Raw genomic sequence first — 24,632 nt, forward strand, 5'->3', positions numbered from 1 at the left:
CATCTTGTTCTCTTTCTAGGTAGATTTTGACCAGAAGGAGATCTTCATTGTTCTCTAGTTTCATTTGGGCCCCCACTTTGGTTGGAAGGAGGAAGTTCTGCCCCTTACTAGTTTTCCTGAATTTTTAATCAGTTTTGCTTTTCTTTCTCTGCTTCCTGAATGGCAGGGTATTAGAATCCATTTATCTAATGTATCACTCAGTCATATATCCTCACTTTGACTGTTTTTAGTCTTTTGTTTACCACTTTGTTACAAATGAGTGGGTGGTTGGAGATATTGATGATGGGTTGGTGAGACTGATGATTTATCTCCGGTGGGCTCAGTAGATTGGCATTCCTTTGGCATTCTGGAGATTGTGCACTGTTGTATGTAGTTCTTAGTTGTCTGTAACATGTTGATAGAATTAAGACTTGTTGCGAGTGTATCGTGTGAGCATGCATGCTCACATACTCAGTTGCTCAGTTGTGTTTGACTCTGTGACCCCATGGACTGTAGCCTGCCAGGCTCCTCTGTCCATGGGATTCTCCTGGCAAGAATACTGGAGTGGGTTGCCATTTCCTCCTTCAGGTTGGAATCTTTCCAACCCAGGGGTCGGACCCACGTCTCCTACAACTCCTGCATTAGCAGGTGTACTCTTTACCACTGAGCCGTATCAGGTAATCCTTATTGTTATCTTCAGATGGGCTCCAGTATTATAAAGAGAAAAAATATGGAGATGGGCCATATGGTACCACTAAAGTCTAAGTACCTTAAAAGCAGGTACTTGGTTTTCTTTGTCATTTTATTCTTAAATGCTTAGACTGGTACCTGGTACACTATATTTAAAGGGGGGGTATATTTTATATATATAAAATATGTGTGTGTGTGTTCTGTGAATATATGTTGAATGACTGATAACGCAAATTTGTAGAATGTGACTAAATTTACTTTCTAAAATGAAAGCTACATACAGTTTACTACATATATACAACAAGCAATAAAGAATATGAATTTTGATGTCAGTCAACAAGTTTTTTCTCCTTAAGGACTGATTGATCAAGCCAAGGAAATGGTTGTAGTGTGGATCTTCTTTTAGAGTTTGGCAGTCCCTTTGTATTTATCTTACACTTCTCCAGTCTGTCTTAGAATGTCTGCTTCTTGCTTCAGGGCCCTTATTTCAATCTAAGGTAGTCTCTCATCTTTTTATCTGCACTTCCTTGCAGTTTATTTTTTAAGTGGCTCCTATGAATGTATCCCCCTTCCCCCTACTCATGTGTTGAAATCCTAATCTCCAAAGTGATGTTATTAGAATATGGGGGCCATTGGGAGGTGATTAGGAATCAGTGCCGTTATAAAAGAGATCCCAGAGAGCTCCCTAGCCCCTTCCACCATGTGAGGACCTGGCAGGAAGTCAGTAGTCAGTGACCTGGAAGACGTCTCTTACCTGAACCCAACCATGCCAGCACCCTGATTTTGGACTTCGAGCTTCCAGAACTGTGAGAAATAAATTTCTGTTGTTTGTAAGCCACTCTGTCTGTGGTATTTTGTTATAGTAGCCCAAATGGACTAAGAGTAACATTACTACTATGTTACAGAATACTACCTGTCAGTATTTTAGGTTTATGGAAGTGACAAAATGACACTGCACCTCTCCATTTGCTAATAGGAGCCACTTTCTTTTTTTAAATTTTCTTAAAAATTGAAGTATAGTTGATGTGCAGTATTGTAAAAGTTACAGGTGTACAACATAGTGATTCACAATTTTTAAGGGTTGTACTTCACTAATAATAATTATAAAATATTGGCTCTATTCCCTGAGTTATAAAATACATGGACCACTTTCCCACATGTTGAACATTGATCTCCGACTGTTGAGGTGATTGGAGAATGGTTTTAAACTCCTGTTAGGTGAAGAGTCACTTCCTGCTTACACATCCTCTGTAGTATCATTAAACATCCCCTAAGAGACAGTGCCTCAGGGACATTGTCATTTAATCATTTCATGATCAGTATTATCTGGGATATAGTGTTATCTTTAAATTATACTGTAATTTGAGAATAGAATTACAAGTTTAATAGTTCTTAAAATTCTAGTTTTGATAAGGTTACATGTCATTATATTTTAAGTCTAAATGTCTTGAAAATCTGTTTTAAATGAAGGCTTCATATTATAACTTCCAAAAACTTAGCAGGTTTTGAACTTAGTGGCTATGTTGATATCACTGAGATCATCAGTATAGTATTTATGTCAAACTGGTAAATTTATTTCCTTTTCTCTGTGTGTCTTGCAGCAACTTGTCCATGTTTTAAGAGCTGCCAGATGTTCTTTGAGCATTTTGTTATATTAGTAGTATTTGCATTTACACCTTTGGCAGAAAGACATCCAAATTTGGAGATAGTTACATGTGTTTCTTACTCCTTTTGTATTACACTGTCGAAATAGTCTTTGGAGGCTGAAGAGATGACATCTATGAACTTTTGGAGTGTAGTTGCCTAAGGATAAACTGGGTTTGACTTCATTAGTGTACAAATGATAGGTTTGTGTAGAGTTATTATAGCATTAATCAATTTGATGGATTGGAAATATGACAGTTCTAAGGCAGCATGTATTATTAGTGCCTTTTATTCTACAGATTATGTCTTCACCTGTGTTCATATGCCAGAGGAGTCATGTTGTGCATTAAGAATGCAGAACTTAAAAAAAAAAAAAGTCAACAACAGAGGGCATCTCTTTTCACTGCCCTTCTCTTGTCCTTTTAGATTAGATCATCAAGAGGTGGACTTTGGAATTAGACTTGTTTATTAGGTCATAGCACTTTCATGCTGTGAAATGAGTGGAATGCCCTGAATTGAGTGGAATAGACAGATCATCTGGCACCAGAATGACTTATCACCCAACTTGATACTTGAGAGAATACTGCAGGTAAAATGGAGTATTTAAGAATCTTAGGTATATACATATGTTAATTTGTTGGCAGTAGTCATTTCTCTAAAAATTGTAATGGATTAATAGTAAAGAATGTTGGTGTTTTTGTTGTATTGGTTGATAAAACTTAAAAGTAGTAGGTACCTTAAAGAGAATTAAATGAGAATCAAATATGTATTTTGGGGGTCTGTGAGAGTTATTTTACCATTTATGTATTTCTAGCATAAATTTATTTGTTTATTTATTTATTTTATGTTAGGGTTTTCACAAGTCCAAGAGTGTGTATTCTCTCTTTCTAAACTTTCTTCTCCTCCAACCTAAGTACTTACAGGAGATAGAAATTATCTTTGAAAAGCTTTGAAATTCATTTGCATAAAAAAGTCCTCTATCTCACTAAAGGTTGCAACCTTTGCTCCTAGTAAAAGAGACATTAGTGTAAAATTCTCAAGACAATTTTACCTAGACAAAATTGGAAAGACAGTAAAGGACAAAGGGGTTAAAAGACTTCTAACAGTGTTATTTGAATAGGAAGTGTTGAGGTGCTCCAATATTTGCTTTATTTCTAGATGTTTTCAATGTATACCTATCAAATAGTATATTTCTTCTTTATAAAAGTGATAAACATTTTCATGGATCTTTTGCTAGGGAATGGGAAGTCATTGTAATTTTTAAAAATGAATTAATATAGGTCACTAGGAATGTCTTAGTGTAAGTTATTTCTTTGGTATGAAAATGAGATAGTAGTTTCTGATTGTAAAAGAATTAATTTCTGAAAGGTGAGTAATTTTACCTTGGAACTCCTGTGTTAAAGATTAGTTTTTAAATGATACTTAAACCAAAGTAATTTAAATATTGCTTAATTTGAATTTCATATCTTTCCATATAGTATATATATTGTTATTAATATTGTATTCAGTTTGGAGCAGTTGAGAAGCTGAGTCTTTAATAAATACTCTCAGGATCATGGGAATTTTCACATTCTAGGAACTTACTGCCTAGAAAGGAAGATAAGATATTGACATAATAATAGAGTAGAAAGCAATATATGATATAAGACAAGTGCAAACTGCTATGAGCAGTAGAGATAGAGGAGAAATTAGATTTGATTAGTTACAGAAGCCTTCTTGATGGAGGCTTGGTCTTGAAAAAGGTGTAGGATGTGGTCATGCAGTGGGAAGATATATTCTGGGTAGAAGGTAACAGTTTGAGCAAAGTCACTAAGGTGAGAAAGTATAAAGTATACGGGGGAAATTTTAAATATTCTGGTAAGATGCAAGGGTCCTGTTATTAGCTGGTTGTGTTGTCAGGTCTTCCCCCCACCCCACATTGATTTGTGTGTATTCTTTCCAAGCTCTTTTTGTGGTCAAAAAGATGACTTCCCTAGGATAGAGGAGGACTTGTCTTTGATCAAGGGCTTGTGAATGGCCGAGTTCCCTGATGAAACTGCAAATAAGGAGTTATTTATTTCGAACCGTGTTTTCTAAAGTGGGGTTAGGTATACATATGGGGTTTTCCTGGAGAAGGAAATGGCAACCCACTCCAGTACTCTTGGCTGGAAAATCCCATGGGCAGTGGAGCCTGGCGGGCTACAGTCCATGGGGTCGCAAAGAGTCGGACAGGACTGAGCAACTTCACTTCACAGGGGTTTTAAGCTATATAATCCTTTCAGGTACAGAAAAGAAATATTGGAATTTTGGTTTCAACTTTTTAACTGTTTTCTTTTTTAGTGTGTTTTGTAATGTGCATGATTCACTAGATTAGGAATATTAGCCATATGATTTCCAAATCTGTTTGGGTCTGCCTACTCAAATATTTTATTGATGGGGACAAGAGATTTTAGAAAGTGGTAATCCCTAGGTTAGAGTTAAAGAATATGGACAGGGGAATAGTGAGATGACTTGTCAGATGGTTGAGGGCATTGGTGATGACCTTAGGAGTATTGCAACAGTAATATCTAATGGAAATTATGTATTGGATAGAAATCAGAAACAGATTTCCAGTTTCAGGGTAAGTTTACAGGATTAGATTCTGCCAGCTATTTCAGGGAGCTGTTTAATATTTTTATAGTTGTGTTATTGGCTGTAGAGTTGGAGTTCTTTGGGGCTTCCTTGGGGGCTCAGTTGGTAAAGAATCTGCCTGCAATGCAGGAGACCCAGGTTAGGAAGATCTCCTAGAGAAGAAAATGGCAACCCATTCCAGTATTCTTGCTGAAGAATTCCATGGACAGAGAAGCCTGGTGAACTACAGTCCATGGGGGACTGTAGAACTGCAGTCTGCAGTCGTAGAGTCAAGACAGGACTGAGCAAGTTTCACTTTCACTTTCACTTTATCCAGAGAACCCCAGTGTGTGTGTTAGTCTCTCAGTCATATCCGACTCTGCGACCTCCTTCTCGAGAGGATCTTCCCGACCCAGGGATCAAACCTGGATCTCCTGCATTGCAGGCAGATTCTTTACCATCTGAGCCACCAGGGATAAAAATTTACCTTTTTTGGCCATTTTGTATAGTTTTCTTGTTCTTCTCTGCTGCATTTTTTTTAGCCTTAATAGTACAGAGTCATTAACAATAATGATAGCAGTAATAGTAAAAACAAACATTTATTCAACCAACATTTACTGATTGCCTATTTGGTGCTGGGTTCTAGGAATCAGGTGGTAAGCAAAAATCAGAACTGAACACTGAATTCATGGGGCTTACATTCTAGTGGGGGAGATAAATGGATAGTCCTCAAACCCCTGTGAAAATCTTGACTATGGTAAGTGGTACAGAGGAGTGTACATGCTATTTAAGCTTGGAGAAGAGAGGGTTTGAACTATTCTAGAGGTCACTGAAGTTTCCCTGAGGACAGGACCAGCTACATAATTTGTAGGGCCCAGTGCAAGATGAAAATGTGGAGGCCCTTTGTTTAAAAGAATTCTAGGACTGCCATAAGTAAGTAAGTAAGTGTAGTCGCTCAGCCATGTCCGACTCTTTGCGACCCTGTGGACTGTAGCCCACCAGGCTCCTCTATCCATGGGATTCTCCAGGCAAGAACACTGGAGTGGGTTGCCATTTCCTTCTCTATAATAGACTGTTTAACTGAGAGTAGAACCCTTCAAGTACCAGCCCTGTGCAGCTGCTCAGCTTGTGTGTCCATGAAGCTGGACCAACATAAGGAAGTGATGTTTTTGCTGAGATGTAAGGACATGGTGGGAGGGGAAGATTGCTCCAGGATAAAGGAAACACTAATAGCAGAAAGCGAAGAGGAACTAGAGAACCTCTTGATGAAGGTGAAGGAGGAGAGTGAAAGAGCCGGCTAAAGACTAAATATTAAAAAAAACTAAGGTCATGGCACCTGGCCCCATTACTGCATGGCAAATAGAAAGGAAAAGTTGGAAGTAGTGACAGATTTCCTCTTCTTGGGCTTCAAAATCACTGGATGGTGACTGCAACCTTGAAATAAGATGATTGCTTCTTGGCAGGAAAGCCATTACAAACCTAGACAGTGTGTTGAAAAGCAGAGATATTACTCTGCCGACAAAGGTTCGCATAGTCGAGGCTACGGTCTTTCCAGTGGCCATGTGTGGTTGTGAGAGCTGGACCATAAAAAAAGCAGAAAGCCAAAGAATTGATGCTTTTGAACTGTGATGCTGAAGAAGACTCCTGAAAGTCCTGTGGACAGCAAGGAGATCAAACCAGTCAATCTTAAGGGAGATCATCCTTGAATATTCACTGGAAGGACTGATGCTGAAGCTGAAGCTCCAGTATTTTGGTCATCTGATGTGAACAGACGACTCATTGGGAGAGTCCCTGATGCTGGGAAAGATTGAGAGCAGAAAGGGTAGAGGGCGTCAGAGGATGAGATGGCAGGACAACATCACTGTTGCAATGAACATGAACTTGGGCAAACTCCCAGAGATGATGAAGGACAGGGAGGCCTGACTTGCTGCAGTCCATGGGGTCACAAAGAGTTGGGCGCAACTGAACAACAACAACAACAACAGCAACAACAAAGGAAACAGCTTAAATGAGTTTCTGGTGCAGGAAGAAACATGATGCATTCAGAAACTGGGTGAAGGCCAGTGTGGCTGATGTACAGAGAGGTTGGAAGAGAATGATGAGGCCAGAGAGGTAGAGAGAGCGCTGTGTAAGGTCAAGTTGATCTTTATTCCAAAAGCCACAGAACTATTAAGGTGTATTAAGCATAAAGTCTACTTTTGATATTCTGATTATACCAGTATCTTGTATCTTGACAGCCTTGGATAGCGTTCTCTCTCAGTCCCCCTTTTTTTTTTATCCATCTCCTTTACAGAAACTTTTAGTCTAACCTTCTATATTTATTCTAAGACTGGTCCTTCCTTAAGGCAAGTCTAAAAAGGCTCTTCACATCAGGGAGAGGTTTTGGTGGTAGAACTTGAAAGTAGGATGAGTCATGAAATTTTTATTCACTGTTGGATGGTTTAGTGTGGTCTAAAACATTTTAGGTTGACTGAGGTAAAACTAGTAAGAGATGAAAATGTTTTAATACTGTTTTAAAAAGATTTTGCTTTTTAAATGCTGAGATATTTAAGGCTTTTATCAGTACTATGGTTTTGAATTCTTCCTCTCCCTCTCTTTTATACATGATCAAGGGCAAGATGGGTATTGACTTGCTTGACCTTTGGAAAGAGGAGTGAGGAGTCGGGAATAATTGTACCTTTGAACTTTGTCTTTCACATAATAGGCATTCTCAGTGAAAAGGTTTTATATAATATTACCCAAACCAAGAAATAGGCTTTGTATTTGTTATGTGTGTATAATGTTTATGATTCCTAGACTTACTTATTATGAAGGCTTCTTTCCTAGAAAGATAGCTACATGGTTGATTTGTAGATCCAATGCTATGCCACACAATTTAGATTTTTTGCTGTTGTCTCTCTATTGAATAACACACCAGCTATTTCTTCTCCCATGTCATGCTTAAAATGTGAGCTGATTCACATAGGTGATGCACTTAAATCAATGATGTTTATATTTTCTGAACTGCTCATGGGTGAGATCATTCCTTGCATACTCTGCCATTTCTTGCCTTCTGCTCTGTGGATGTACTGGAATTTCAAGCTGTTGAAATAGCATGGTTATATAGGTTTATATCAGCTTGCCTTCCCTTTTTAAATGAAATGTTCTGTTTGTGACCCACTCCAGTATTCTTGCCCAGAGAATCCCATGGATGGAGGAGCCTGGTAGGCTACAGTCCACGGGGTCACAGTCGGAAACGACTGAGCAACTTCACTTTCTTTTCTTTCTTTTTTCTGTTTGTGAAAACAACATCAAATGTTTTGGCAGAGTTACCTTCTGAGAATTTATTTTCAGTAATAGTTTCTGAGAGCAGAAATTGGATAAAGAAAAATATACTCTGCCAACCCCATTTTCAGCTGTAGGTTCTTAATAACAACTTTTAAAAAATAATTTTCTTTTCTTCCTTTCTTTCTTTATTTTTGGTTTTGCTGGGTCTTAGTTGCTGCATGGGCTTTTCTCTACTTGCAGTGAGCCGGGCTACCCTTTGTTGTGGTGCACAGGTTTCTCATTGTGGCCGCTTCTCTTTTTGTGGAGCATGAACTCTATATATCTCCAGCACACTGGCTTCAGTAGTTGTGGTGCATGGGCTTAGTAGTTCTGGTTTCTGGGCTGAGTAGTTGTGGCACATGAGCTTAGTCGCTCTGTGGCAAGTGGAATCTTCCTGAACCAGGGATCAAACCCATGTCTCCTGCATTGGCAGGCAGATTCTTTACCCCTGAGCTACCAGAGAAGCCCTAACTCCTTTATTCTTATTTGTGGTTGAGTAATATGTTACAAGATTTCTTTTAAATATGCCGGTTGTGTTAGATCAGGAGAATAGGAGTGGGGCCGGTGATGATAAATGAATTTTTAACTGAAATTGTAAACATATAAGTTCCTGTTCTTATGAGACCTCTGATATTGCAGAGTAGTGACTTTAGCTTCTGATTTATTAAAGAACACTTCAATTATATTCAGCATATATTTAATGCTAAATGTATGTTACTCTTTTGAAAATTTGTAATTCATGGTCTCGTATGTACACAAATAGCTAATCAAAAATTAAAACTATCAGAATATTTAATTAGAGCACCCTAGTAGTTTAATATATTGATTAGTAAAACTTTGATTAGCCAGAATGTTTAGGGAATTGAGTGATAAGCTTAATATCCCTTTTCTTTCCATGCATGACTAATGAACACCAACTGTATGCAAAACTTGGCACAGTGTGGCATACACAATGCATGTGACACATTTTTGCCCTCAAGGAACTTAATTTCAGTGTCTTTGGAACTTTTGTAAATTTTATTCCTTTGCTTTATTGCTTTAATAAGATAATTGAATCTTTGATGATTCTTAAAACAAATGAACCTCACAGTATTGTTCTCATATGAATGTAAATGGTATAGGTGTGCTGACCATATAGTTTATCCTAAAAGGTTATTTTTGAGTAGTTTGCAGATGTCAGCTTATTTTTGTTTCCCTGTCTTTTATTTTTAAAACTGTTAACACTGGTTAATTGGATTCTTATTGAAATTTTACTTTGTTAAAAGGTTTACAGTAACGTAGTAAGTATTTAATTACGCTGCCTTTTTGGTATGTGAGTTGAAGTTCAGACAGTCTCCAACTTAACAATGGTTTGACTTAGAATTTTCTGACTTTACAATAGTGTAGACATGATATGCATTCAGTAGAAGCTACTTCAAATTGTGAATTTTGATCTTTGCCTGGGCTAGTGATGTGTAGTGAGATACTCTATCTTGATGCTGGGCAGCTGCAGGGAGCCGGAGTTCCCAGTCAGCCAGAAATCGCAAGGGTGAACAACTGGTACAGTTAAAATCATTTTATACCCATAATATCTTTCTGTTTTCACTTTCAGTACAGTATTTCATAAATGACATGAGATATTATCAACACTTTATTACAAAACAGGCTTTGTGTTAGATGATTTTGCCCATCTATAAGCTAACGTAAGTGTTCTGAGCACGTTTAAGGTAGGCTAGGTTAGGTATAACGTTTGGTAGGTGAGGTATATTAAATGCATTTTCAAGTTACAGTGTGTTTATCAGGATGTAACTCCACTGTAAGTTGAGGAAGGTCTGTAATATCGTGGATAACTGTACAAAACTATGAATTATTTGCTTGGTGATTTCATGGTGTTCCTAAGTATAAGTTTAATTTTGTGTAGCCCAGACCAAACCAAATTTTACAGTTTGTAATAATTACTACAACTTTTTCTTTTCATTCTAAAGTGGAAGTAAAAGCAAATTAAGGTGTCCACCTCCCACCCACTCCTAAGACTGTTTGAGTGAATACATCTTAAATGATCATTATTAAAAGAAAAAATGCTTCATGTGTATAAATTTCTTTTTTAAAAAACCAACTAGAAGTATATATTAAAAAATAATTTGTTGCTATGTCACAGAGACTGCGTTAAACACCATAAGAAAAGTTAATCAAATTTCATATGTTTGACTGACTTTTTTGCTAACAGCAAATATAGTTAGTGTGTTAGAATTGGTGATTTTGATGTTTTATGGATTTTACAAAGAATTCAGCAAATAATATCCTGAATATTCTGTCTGTGGAGGCATTGCTTCTTATGTGCAGTTGATTAAACAAATTCAAATCTAGGGCTTTCTCCAAGCACTGGTAGGTTGCTAATACTCTTTGTAGCTGGAGTCTTCTCTAGATGAGAGGTTGAGAGTCAAGGTCAAGCCTGACTTTAGGCTTAAAATGAGCTTCACCAGCTTTATTTCACATTGTTTTGATAGGGACTTACTGTTTCATCGTATTCTCTGTTTTTGTGAGATGATGTTGGTGGGCTCAAGGCAATTAAACGTAGACAACAGGATTCCACTGTTTAAATACTATCAGCTTATAAGGAAAGACGCACAGCCTGATATGCATAGATTTGATTCTTTCGTACAGTGTCTTCTGAAAATTTACTTTGCTAAAAGTTTACGGTAAAATACAAATATTGTTTCACTATTTTTCTTTTTGATAGTGAGCTGAAATTCATTGTCTTTATTTTTATGTGTATGAATATCATTTTGGATATGTCTGTGTTTGAAGGAGGGTAAAGGAATAGTAGCATATAGGCAGTTTTATTTTTTAAATTTTCACTTTTGATTGGGCAAAATGTCTTCCATTTCCTCCCCATAAAAAATTAAACTGCCACCAAACATTCATTTAAATGAAATTATCTAACCTACTTATATAGGTTCTCATAGAATCTATAGTAATGTGATTAGTTGCCATATTTAAGGTATCCTTGGTAATTTAATCCTTGGCAATTTATGCTTGACATTAAATGCTCTAGGCAAATGTATGTGTTTATTAATTTGGTTGGTTATTGATATATTTTTGCCCTGTGTACCTGTTTCCACAGCTGCAGAACCTTGGCCTGAAAATGCTACATTGTATCAGCAACTGAAAGGTAGGTGCTTATTCTCCATTAAAAATGACTTCATATCAAAATATGTGTGTTCAGTCATGTCTGACTCTTTGTGACCCCACAGACTGTAGCCCGAGGCTCCTCTGTCCATGGGATTCTCCAGGCAAGAATACTGGAGTGGGTTGTTATTTCCTCCTTCAGCAGATCTTCTAGACTCAGGATTCAAACCTGCGTCTCCTGTGACTTCTGCATTGACAGGTGGATTATTTACCACTGAACCACCTGGGAAGCCCAGATATATTAAATACATCAAAATATATTATTTATTATAAAAAACACCCATCGATAATGCAATTTAATGCAAAGAGAACATGAAACATAAAGAAGGAGTTCCCTTGTATAATTTGTCTAGGAGATTTTACCTAAACTTGTATGTGCCAGTGTAAACCAACTATTCATGGCCTGTAAGGTGCTTAGTTTATTATTGACTCATTATTTGGCTGCTGTAGGCAGTGTAATATGATGTGGTTGCAGGAGCAGTTGGCAGATTTACTGCGCCAATAGCTGACACAGCAGATTTTTGAAGTCCTGTGGTAAAGTGGGCTCTCACTAAAAAGGAACTGTTAAAATGTATAGGCTAGGATGGTTCAGGCTCCCTTTAGCAGCTCTTCATATATCATCAGATCACATTATGGACCCCATTTGGGGCTCAGCAGCCTGCTCCAGTTGTCAGAAGACTGCAAAGTAATGAAGACTAATAGGCAGCAGCCCTAGTCTTCTAAGCATGGAATTTTTATTGCAGTGAACTTGTCATCTTTCTTTTGTGTGACAGATCTAGACACACTGTGCAATATTAACTGGAAGCTGGTTTTGTACGAGTTTGAATGCTTTTACTTTTAACTAGAGAAATTTGAGCAGAGATACTATTTTACTTAATTTTAATGAAAGGGATTATTTCTTAAAAACTTGAGGAAAGCTTTCGTTTTTAAGTGAGCAGTTTTACTTGCTTATTGCTGATAAAATACAGTAAGTGATCAAATAGATTTAGAGGAAATAGTCTTCATTGTTATTTACATAATATGATACTTTAATCCAAATTATAATCTTGTAACATTGATATAGAACTTCATGATTATACTTTCTTTTTAGAAATAGGAGTAGTTTTTTAAAATACAAAAGCATTTATAAGTGTACTTTACTTGTTTAATAGTTATGCTTTTGACTCAGACCTTTCATTGTATTTCTACAGGGGAGCAAATTTTGCTTTCTGACAATGCAGCGTCTCTTGCTGTGCAGGTAAATATGTAAAGAATGCAGTATTTTTTTACTTTTTGCTTTTGGCTAAATATGCTAGTATTGATTATTTGGGGTGATTTCTTCATGTATAGGCACAAACCTATTTTCTAACTTACTTGTAAAGATTTATTCACTACGCGTATTTAAGTGTCACTTTCTCATTGTACTTATTCTAGCTTTAATCCATTTAGTGGTTATGAAGCAGACCTATTTTTCCTTATATATTTATTGATTATATTAGTGCTATTATCCCCAGACCACTTATTGAATATAATAGCTCTTCGAGTTTTATATCGCAGTTGTGTAATCCAAAAGATTTGTGGCCCTGTAAACTTTAAACTGCACTATAGGAAGAATAGGATACTTGGGGATTGTTTACTTTTAAAGAAAAGACAAATGTTTATGTAGATTATGGAATTATAAATATTGAAACATTTTACATATTTAGCTGCTCTTTGTTTGGTTAGCTTGCGTAGTTTGAATCACAAAGAGTATTTTAACGTGTAGCACCTAAAAGATAACTTAGAAATTTAAGACATGCCATTTGTTGAAAATGAGATTGTGAGCTTCTTGAGGACAGAAAGAAAAGAAAGAGGGACTGCTTTTGCCTCATTCTAGGCATGATGCTAGGCACTTGGTCATCTTGTGTTTTCTTTTTTTTAAACACAACTTGGTATTTTCTGGACTTAATAACTATGACTGTTATACATCCATAGTATGTCATTCAGTACATTTTACTTTTAAGTTGGAGAAAGAAGGAAAAGATAGAAGGAAATGTGTTTAAACAATATTTGTATGAGTATTGTAAAGTTTCTTTCAGGATTTTTACTTCTTTTAGAAGATTTGTATATTTTTACCAAGAATATAAATTTTATATACTTACATTTATTTTATCTTTAGGCACTAGTACTATAACTAGTGTATTTTCTTTCTTATGTTGATCTTTGAGAAGCAGAAATTCTCAGTTGGTTTTACTTAATAAATAACTACTTTATACTGCCTTTTTGGCCGGGGGCATAAGGAAGTTGGAGTTTGTTTAGTTTTCAAATACTAATAATATAGTGCCTAGCATATAAAGTGTGCTCAGTAAATATTTGTTGAATGAAGGGTTTACAAGTAGGGTACAAACAGTCTTGCTTGATAACTGATAACACAAGTAAATTATTTGTTATGCATGAAATAGTGTCTTCAGTCTTTATATTTTTGAAAAGATGGCTTCAGGGCACAGTAGCTATTTTAGCTGAGGCACTAATTCTTAACCCTGTCTTAGTTGCCATTTTGGGGATAATTCTTTCAGTCTTATGAAGCTATGGGATATTTTTCCAGAAAACATCCCAACATACACACAGGTATAGACATACCTAGGCAATTCTGCATATAGTATCAGGTTTATTGATCTCCCAGCTGAAGCTCTCTGGGTATCCTGTATGAAGAGCCTCTAAAGCTAAAGAATATTAGTTTAGGAAGTACGGAAGTAATTGTCACCAGTAGGAATGTTATTTTGGGTAAGAATAGACCAGTGGTTCTTAGCTGAGGGAGGATTTCAGACACACAGAGAACATTTGACAGTGTTTAGATATCTTTGATGGTCACAGCTGTTGGGGAGGCTGTTTTTGGCATCTGTTGGGTAGATGCCAGGGATTCTGTGAAACAGTGCACGAGACAGTCCCGCCCCAGAAAGAGTTATCTCACCCTAAATGTAAATGGTGTCAGTGTTGAGAAACCCTAGAATAGATGGCTTAACTAGTTTTTGGCATAAACCAAGATATCAGTATATTACTGTTAAAAAAAATTTAACATTTTAAATAATCTGGAGAAGGAAAGAAAAAAGAAATCTTCGTGTGTACCTTCTTTAGTAATTCTGTTTTTATGGTTCTTATTAATTGGTTTTCTCAACATTCATCTCAAATCATAGTTGCAATTAAAGCTAAGACCAGAAAATAAGACTCTTTTAAAATGCAGAATTTTGCATAACTGTTTTAATGTTTTGTTATCCTACACATGTCACTTTGATGATGAATTAACCAGCATATATTAAAAATTCTTGGTTTTCTTTAATATTCTTTGACTTGACAGCTGATAGTAGCCATGACTATAAATGTGACTTTTCCAGATATCTGATGTAAACTTTATGGAGTAATTTTCTTCTATATAGTAGATGAGTATCCGTTTGGAAGAATCAGTTAAATGTATAAAATTGATCTAACAGTGTGACAGGTATCCATAAATTGGATATTTCCTAGAAAATACCAGATATTAAGCATTAGATCCTTTAGTAGTTAGCCACCTAAGCCATCAGGAAATTTAAATTTTACATACCACATAGGCTTTGCATTTATTATGTTCCTGGAACTAAATGGTTAGGCTTTTTTTTTTTTTAATTAAAGAAATCTCTTTATGATTTCAGTTTAAAAGAAAAAAATTTTTCTCCTATGGCTGTTGTTTTTGTCTTAGACTTTGCTTTCCTTCTTTCATCCATGAAGTATTGTTACTACCTGAAGTGTTTGCCTGGTCATAAAATAATCTTGTATGTTGAATATTATGAAGTATTAGAGTAGTGTGTCCCTCTGGTTCTCACAAGCAGTAGTACTGTGTGTGTGTGTGTATACATACATATATATGGCAGTGCGTACATACAGTGTTATACATACACAAACATTAGGGAGATAAATCTTCCATTTCGTAGTATTACTTCCACTTTGAAGCTTGTATTGATTGGAAAAGAACTTTGATAACAATTCTCTGTTACTATCCTCTCATTCCCTAAACCAAGTGCCTGATAGATATGTAATGTATATAATGTTGCCTACATATATGTAAGGTGGTGGCTGTTGTTTAGTCACTAAGTCATGTCTGACTCTTGTGACCCCATGGACTGTAGCCCGCCAGGCTTCTCTGTCCATGCAAGAATGGACAGGCAAGAATATTGCAGTGGGTTGCTATTTCCTTCTCCAGGGGATCTTCCTGACCCAGGGATTGAACCAGCTTCTCCTGCATTGCAGGCGGTCTCTTGCATTATAAGTGGATTCTTTACCACTAAGCCACCAGGGAAGCCCACTCACATATATATAATAATAGTTTAAAATTTTCTAGTAACCACACTAAAAGAAGTAAAAAGAAATGTGAAATTAATTTTAATAAATATATTGTATTTAATATTGTCAAATGTTATCATTTAATCAATACAAAATTTATTAACGGGATGTTTTTCATTTTTTTTTAATGTTAAGTTCAAAATCTGATGTGTATTTTATACATCTCAATTTGTGCCAGCCACATTTCAAGCACTCAATAGCCATATGTAGCTGGCAGCTCTTGTATTGGACAGCACATGTCTAGAAATACTGTATAAGCAAATATATATGAACTTCAAAGATTTCTGCAGAAAATACTTTATTTGATTTTTCTTCAAGAAATCTATGTCTTTACGAATTTAGTATCTCTTTTATAGTAGATTCCACAAGTGAAATGAGTGAATAATCTGTTCCAGATACCTCAAACATTACTGTTTGTTTTAAGTTTCCTCATCTTTAAAATGCAGATATAATAGAAGCTGTCCTATTGGATGTCATTAAGATTGAATGTGTTAAAAGAATATGTGAAATGTGTATAAACATTAAAGCACTTAGAAAAGCACCTGGCATATTGTAAACATGTGGTGAATATTGGTTATTTCCTTCTTTCCTGGTTCTTTGACAGAAGTACACATTATCAGTGTCAGCAGCAGGAATGGAAGCTTGTAGGCTTTGTAATACCTAAAGTGATTAAAACAAATGTTAGGTGTAAGAATTATTTTTGGATGTATTTAAATCTATATGAACATTAATAATTTTTGTAATCATTCTTTCATTGTATGCCTAAAAGTTGTTCGTGTAGATTGCTTTAATTCAAACAAAATATTATTTTAATAGTATTTACTAAATAAGGCTTGTTTCAGAATTAAGTATTGAATGCTTTTGTTGTTTAAGGCACTCTTTTTAAAGAGCTTTTCTGAGAGACATCTTATTCAATCATTACCATCACCCAAGTGTATGGTACTGTTATTAAGCTCATTTTTAAATATGTGGAAACTGAAGCTCGGGAAAACTCTGGCCAAGGTCATAAAGCCCATAAATTGTGGAGGTAAACAGACACCAGCAGCACTGGCCGAGTGCCTACTACATGCTAATCACTGTGCTGAGCATTTAATTCTTAGGAACTCACTTAGTCTTTATAATCACTGTATGAAGTCAGTGCTGCTCAAATCCCCCTTCTGCAGAAAATACTGATAAAACAGCAATAATAACTAGCTAAAATTTATACCGTACTTACTCAGTGTGCCAGATCTTATTATATATACTTTGGATATCATAGATAATCCTCACATGCAGCCACCATATGAGGTAAGTAGCACTGTTATTATCATTTTACAGATTAGGAAGTTGAGGCAGAAAAGTTAAGCAGTTGGCCCAAACTTATATAATTAGTACTTGACAGAGCTGGAGTGCAAACTCAGGGAATCTGGGTCAAGTCCATGCTTGTAACACTTTGCTGCATACCAGTTCAGTGTGTGATACAGACCTTTGGAGTTTTATCTGAAAATAAGTAGATAACTTAATTCAAAAATCATTTCTGACATTTCCTGGCAAATTATATATAACCATTTATGGATTACATTAAGACGTGAAAGCTATATTGCTGCTTTTGGATCTCTAAAATGTGATGAAGATAGTCTTACCTATATTATGGGTTATTACGAAGTTCAAGTTAGGTAATAAATGGGAAATTCTTTTGAAAGAGAAGAAAGCAATATAGCTACAAGATGATGTTGAATGCTGAACTAGTGCCTATTTTTCAAGGATTTGTGCATATTTTGTGAATGTCTATATAATAAAATGTTATTTCTAGTAAGTTTATTAGAATAGGATTACAAAATCCTATTTTAGAAAGGATTTTGTTTAGTATATATGAAGCCAAATTAAAAAGAAAGCTGTTTTCCTTTTTTGTATGGCTTAATTTGAATACTGTAAAAGTTTAATTATTGAATTTATTTTTTAGACAGTGTCTCAAACTGATTATTAGAATGCCGCATGAAAAAGTAGCCTTACTTTTTACTTCTACAGTTTTTACTTACTTCCAGTAAGAATAACATTTAAGTTCAGGTTGAGGGAAATGTCCCTATTTTACTTAATATTCTTATTTTTTCCTATCCTTTGTGAATAAATACTTAATCTCTAAAAATGAAAGGGAATGCAGCAGAAATACACTGTATTCTTTCTGTTGAATGTGTTTTAATCATTTAAAAAGTCAAGATTTTTATAGGCTGCATTAATACTGGGCCACAAACACTAATATGTTAGATATGCTGATAAATAGCTGACACTTGCTTTTTCCTTTTTTGCAAATGATGCCTTTTAGGTGGACGTGTTAATCTGAGGTTAAATGGTAATATCCTGATATAGTGGTTGGGGAAGAGCAGAAGAGAGGAGTATCTCTCTTCTTTGAGACTGCAGGTCAGTTGTGTGGGGAAATACCTGTGGTTAAGAAATTACAGCAGCTGTAAACTTATATCATTCAGAATGTCACAGTGGACAACTTACCTGCAGAATTTTAGAGGAAATGATTTTAAATTTTCAGTTTCGTTTAATGCATTTTTTGGTCTGCTGGTTCTGTGCAGTTTCTAAGTGTCAGTTTAAACCTGATATAAATACAACAGGTAGGAATGCACCAGTGCATTGATTTTAATAGAGAAGTAACAGAATGCTGTTTTATGTAAAACATTTGAAAATTGATATAACTTTCTTAAAATTTCATAAAAGATACAATATGTTTATCCTTTCCACTTTGATCATTTTCTGCAGAATGAGGCTCCTGTGTTCCCTTTCAGGATGAGGAGAAGGAAAACTAAGGGGTGGAGAGAATTCAGTGAATCCTTTTCAGGATTCTAAAATGAGCAAAATGCAGGCTGCAGATGTTTCCTTGATTTAAATTCTTCAGGTTGAATGTTACATTAGGTTATCTTTTTTTATCTCAGAAGTATTACAAAGTGTTTTGGTGATATATGCTTATAGCACCTGTAATGATTTAAATGTATAAAATGTGACCTTTAGAAAAGATAACTGTGAGCTTAAATTGCAAATAGAATTAAAAAAATTCTCAGTATTAATCCCTCAACACATAAATGGTGTGGTATATAGAAAGCATTTAAATTAGTCTTACAAAATTTGTGAAAATGAAGTATATTCAAAACAGAATTAGATGAGCATTAGAGTTGTCATTATTAGTAATTAGTGAAATAATGTAAAATAGTTACACAGGGTAATAGTTTGCTAATATCAGTATCTACCTAACTTAGCAAAAAATTTACACTCCTGTAGTTCTGAGAGATTACAGATTAGAATATCAACCATAGGCTTTCTCTGTTTAAGAAGTAAACAGCAAGCAGAATTTTACAATTTGTTGCTGTTAAACAGAACAATAAAGACATAGCAGTAAGATGAAAAAAATGACAGTCTATTTTCTTAAACAGAAAAAGGCTAGAATTCTTCATTATTAGATATACAGTATCAACATAATCAATCTAGCAGCATTATATTTGAGCTGAAAATACACTTAAATTTGAGGTCATACACTACCCCATGTGAGTGAAACATCTTTCATATAGTTCTAAGATGAAATTACCCTTGAATGAATAGCATCTTCATTTATCTTCAAACCTCTTCTGTGCTTTTAGTGAATCTACTCTTTCAACATTCTACAACAAGAATTACATTATATCATTATACCAGAGTATTTCTGCAGTGTGAAATAGATTGGTTTGGAAAATGAACCTGGCTTTGCTATAAATTACATTCCCAGGTACAAAGGAATTTGTTATTTTGTTTAAAATAGTCACAAATATAATTAAGGTCTTAATTTATGTTAAACTACAAATGTGGCTATTGCTTTAACTGGATTAGGAACTTAATCTGTCACTTTAAGAATGATACCTAACACTTTCCATTTGTAACCTTTAGATACATTATTTCAATTATAGGGTCTACAACTGTTTGATATAAAAAATGAATTATTTTAAAATTTGTTCTTGGTTTTTAATTTTAAAACATGTCTCTTAGTAAGGTGGAAAATAATTCTTCAGTTTTTGTCACAGATTTTCCTTTGTGTCCTGACGAAACAAGATAAGAATTAAAATTTGGAACCATTTTAATTTTGTGCCCTGAAAATGGCATTGCATGATTTAGAAGAGTCCTTAGTGAGTTCTTACCTAAAATATTTCAGATTTAATTATGAAATGAATAGAAGCTTTGTCCTAAAGAGGAAAACCTGAGGTCTGCTGTCTATGGATAACTGATAACAGCTGAACTGAAAATGGATTTTCTCTATTTAGAATTTGGATAGTTTTGTTAATTTTAAATTTATGTACATTTAGAAACTGTGTTTATAATCCATTAAATTGCACAGTGTTAATCAGTGTAAAGCACCCAGTGTTTTAAAAACTTATTAAAGACAATTCTTTAAAATTTTGAGTTATTTTAATATTGGCAAGCAATGTTTATTTTTTTGCTTAAGTGCAATTAAAGAGTATTGTTTTGTAGTTAATTTATAAGACAAATGTTTCTTCTGTTTTTGGGCTAAAGAAGAGGAAGGAAATTAATTGTGTTGTTTATTGGTAAATGATTTAGTATTGAGTTTATCATTAGGTTAAAAAATGAAATGAATACATTTTATATTGCTGCCATCTACCATTTAGTTTATCCTAAGAATTTTAAATTTAGTGGGTTTGTTGTTGTTGTTGTTATTGTTATTTTTCTCAGTTGGAATATTTATCTGTGAATCACGAAACTTCACAACATTCATAGGAGCTTAGAAAAAAGCAGTTTCTTGTCATTAGACCCAGATTGTTCATTGAATGCCAGTTATGTGACTGGTATTGTATTAGGTTCTTGGGTTATAAGAGTTGCTTCTGGGTCTTTAACTACTTTTAACTCTTTTACTTAAATTTTGACTCTACAGTTTACATTTATTTATATTTAATTCTAATGGGGAAAGTTTATACCTTTTCCTGTTATGGTCATCTTTTTTTGTTGCTTTCTTTCTGAACTTGATTTTTTTCTACAGCTATCATATATTGATATATCTAAACTTGTGTCATATATTCCAAGAGTGATATTCAGGTGAGCGTTGTGTTAATTAGGAAGGTCCTCTTTTATGTGATCTGTTTCATTTGTGCTCCCAGTAGCATTTCATGTTTTTGGTAACAAAGTTTCTCTATTTAATATAAACCTTTTTGTGCTTATTGAATTGTAGTTTCTGATGATTTCTGCATAGCTAAGTTTTTAAAAAGTTGAATTCCTGTTACTGTTTTTCTAAAACATTACTTGTTTAAATACCTCTGAATTTAATAGGAATCACATTGATCTTTTTCATGCAGTGAGCTTTGGTACCATAAAATCATGAAATGCTAATCTGTGCTGTAGCTTACTAGTTTTCTGTGAACTTGGGTATGTTTTTATTTTTATGGATATCTGTGTCTTATTCATTAAGAAATGTTTATTGAGAATCTGTGGTGTGCCAAGGATAAAGTAGTGAACAGGATAGGCATGGTCATTCTGAACTAATGGAGCTAATGTTCTGGAGGGGGAGGCCTTTTATCAGTTTCTCAATGTGTGTGACTTTGAAAAGTTATTTGTAAAGTAAAGGTTTATGTCAGTATTAAAATATCTTCATTCTTATTTTTGCTTTGTTGAATCAAGCGTATATTATATAGGCTTTTGGTTATATTCTGTTTATTCTTTTAATATCTACTTAGAGGTTTTTATCTTAGTATACAATTTTTCTATTTTAATTATAAATAGTTACAGTATATAATTATTATTTATTTACCCTTTTCTCTTAAGGAGATGTTAATAGGTAAAGTTTTCTTTTGAAATCACCAATGTTGAAAAGCCTTTTTTTTCCACAGATAGATCTATCAGTTCAGTTCAGTCGCTCAGTCGTGTCCGACTCTTTGCGATCCCATGAACCACAGCAAGCCAGACCTCCCTGTCCATCACCAACTCCCAGAGTTTACTCAAACTCATGTCCATCGAGTAGGTGATGCCATCCAACCATCTCATCCTCTGTCGTCCCCTTCTCCTCCTGCCCCCAATCCCTCCCAGCATCAGGGTCTTTTCCAATGAGTCAACTCTTTGCATGAGGTGACCAAAGTATGGAGTTTCAGCTTCAACATCAGTCCTTCCAGTGAACACCCAGGACTGATCTCCTTTAGGATGGACTGGTTGGATCTCCTTGCAGTCCAAGGGACTCTCAAGAGTCTTCTCCAACACCACAGTTCAAAAGCATCAATTCTTCAGTGCTCAGCTTTCTTCACTGTTCAACTCTCACATCCATACATGACCACTGGAAAAACCATAGATAGATCTATAAGTATTTATTATTACTAATATTATTACCACTAATTTTAATAGTAATATATTTATCAAAATACTGTGTGCCAGCTGGTGTGTAAAGTGTTTCACATACAACACCTCAGTTAATCTGCCTAATAAATTGTCTTCCTTTTAGAAATGGGAAGCTTATGAGGTAAAGAAACTTCTCAGACTAACACAGGCATCCAGATTCTACTCTTGAGATGGCTCACTGGGAGGCTTCTGCTTTGTTAAATCTTACTGTTCTGTGAGTGAAGTTGCTCAGTCGTGTCCGACTCTTTGCGACCCCATGGACTGTAGCCTACCAGGATCCTCAGTCCATGGGATTATCCAGGCAAGAATACTGGAGTGGGTTGCCATTTGTTCTGTATTGACTCTTAAAAGACTGATGCAGAGGTTTCCATTTTTTTAAGATACTTTAGTCTTCCACTTAAACAGCGTGCTTCTTAAATCTCTACTCTGTTAGGATCCAGTAGGTTCTGCTGGGGCAGTAAACCAGTGACAAAGAAGTGGGAGTGTGCTAATAGTAGCCCCGTTATGAGTGGTAGGGCTTCCCTGGTGGCTCAGATGGTAAAGTGTCTGCCTGCAATGTGGGAGACCTGGGTTCAATCCCTGGGTCGGAAAGATTCCCTGGAGAAGGAAACGGCACCCCACTCTAGTACTCTTGTCTGGAAAATTCTGTGGACAGAGGAGCCTTCTACGCTATAGTCCATGGGGTCTCAAAGAGTCAGACATGACTGAGCGACTTCACTTCACTTGTAAGAGTGGTATGCCTTATGAGTCAGCAACAGCAAGTCACATTACTTTAAATGATGATAAGGACAGCATCTCAATGAGGGAGCATCTTCCCTGTGCAGATGCAGCAACAAGGATGGGCTTGTTGTTTGCTGGCTGTGTTTCCATTCAACCAGGATTGAGCCCTTTTCACCATTTCATAAACTGAGTATTTTTAATTATCTTAGCAGAAGCCTTGCCACCATGTTACTGAAGGATTGCTGTTATAGAATCTGTCTATAATTCCTGGTGCTCTTTTTAAAAAAAATTTATTTTATTGAAGTGTAGTTGATTTATGGGCTTCCTCAATGGCTCAGTGGGTAAAGAATCTTCCTGCAGTACAGGAGACACAGGAGACACAGTTTCAATCCCTGAGTCAGGAAGACCCCCTGGAGAAGGAAATGGCAACCTGTTCCAGTATTCTTGCCTGGAAAACCCTTGGACAGAGGAGCCTGGCGGGCCAGTCCGAAGGGTTGCAAAGAATCAGACACAACTAAGCACGGAGGCATGGCATAGTTGATTCACAATGTGTTCATTTCTGTCGTACAGCAGAGTGATTCAGTTATGTGTATATTATATATTCTTTTTCCTTTATGGTTTATCACAGGATATTGAATATAGTTCCCTATGCTATATAGTAGGACCTTATTGTTTATCCATTCCGTATATAATAGTTTACATCTGTTAATCCCAAACTCCTAATCAATACCCCCCTCCTTGCCCCTAGCCCGTTGTCAACCGCACATCTGTCCTCTGCTGCTGCTGCTGCTGCTAAGTCGCTTCAGTCGTGTCCGACTGTGTGACCCCATAAATGGCAGCTTCTCCATCCCTGGGATTCTCCAGGCAAGAACACTGAAGTGGGTTGCCATTTCCTTCTCCAGTGCATGAAAGTGAAGTCGCTCAGTGGTGTCCGACTCTTAGCAACCCCATGGACGCAGCCTACCAGGCTCTTCTGCCCATGGGATTTTCCAGGCAAAGAGTGGGGTGCCATTGCCTTCTCCAGTCTGTCCTCAATTGCCATTCTTTTATCTTCAGCTTGTGTTAGGTTTTTCTACAACATTTAAGCTGCTAGTTTTATAATCTAATCAAAGCAGTTGCATTGTTATCTACAATAGCAACTTTTGAATATAGGATTTAGGATATTTGTAAGGGTCAAATTGATTGGTAACAGGTTGTTCTTATTTCTTTAGACTCTTGGCCTTAACTTTAATTGTATGTAAATAAAATACATTTTACTCCTCAGAGTTATTTTTTTTTATAAAATATCTGCACTGTAGTTCCCGAAAGGTATGATTCAGAAGTAATTACTGAAGAAATAGACTTTAAAATATTCATCGAATATCATAGGTGTCATCTTCTGGAACTGTTTCTAGAATTTCTCTTATTTAAGTTCCAAATGAATGCTATTTCTAAAAAATGTAGAGTTAAGAAAAATGTGTAACTTTTTTACCTTTACTTTTCCCTTTAATGTAATGGCAGTTGGTAACATATATCCTTTTTAGCTTGGAATTAGAAATTTTGGAGTTGCTGCTCATGTTAGTGGGCATTTGAGTTCCTGTTATTTGATTACATGGATGAAGTTGCTAGGGGCATTCTTGTATGTTAATGGCTCTGTGCCTCCTTTCTTGTTGATATATTTCTGAGAAGGGGGATTGTTGGCTGATAGAGTAGGCATCTGCTTAGTAGTCAGTATTACTAAACAGATCAAAGTGACTCATTTATACTCCCACCAGTAATGTATGGGAGGCCTATCACACAAAAAATGTATACTGTCCCACCCTACCCCAAATCCTGATACTCAGAGACAACCTCTTTCAGTTTTTTTAGCTGTATTTTTT

The 24,632-nt window shown here is 35.6% G+C and overlaps 1 protein-coding gene across 2 annotated transcripts in view; it reads left to right on the plus strand.

Annotated features, from left to right (window-relative positions):
• Window positions 1-24,632, plus strand: part of MTX2 (metaxin 2) — a 65,279-nt gene that overhangs the window by 18,729 nt on the left and 21,918 nt on the right. Inside the window, exons 2-4 of one of the 2 annotated variants that reach the window (XM_065931811.1) lie at window positions 2,740-2,902; window positions 11,312-11,359; window positions 12,567-12,613. Coding sequence is in view for 1 of the 2 variants with exons in the window: in XM_065931810.1 (XP_065787882.1) it covers window positions 11,312-11,359; window positions 12,567-12,613 (95 nt within the window). In the remaining variant the exon portion in view is untranslated. The remainder of the gene's footprint in view (window positions 1-2,739; window positions 2,903-11,311; window positions 11,360-12,566; window positions 12,614-24,632) is intronic. The other variant, XM_065931810.1, reaches the window with a different exon arrangement.

The sequence above is a fragment of the Muntiacus reevesi genome, chromosome 3 (genome assembly GCF_963930625.1).
Source record: "Muntiacus reevesi chromosome 3, mMunRee1.1, whole genome shotgun sequence".
In the NCBI taxonomy this organism is placed as follows: Eukaryota; Metazoa; Chordata; class Mammalia; order Artiodactyla; family Cervidae; genus Muntiacus; species Muntiacus reevesi.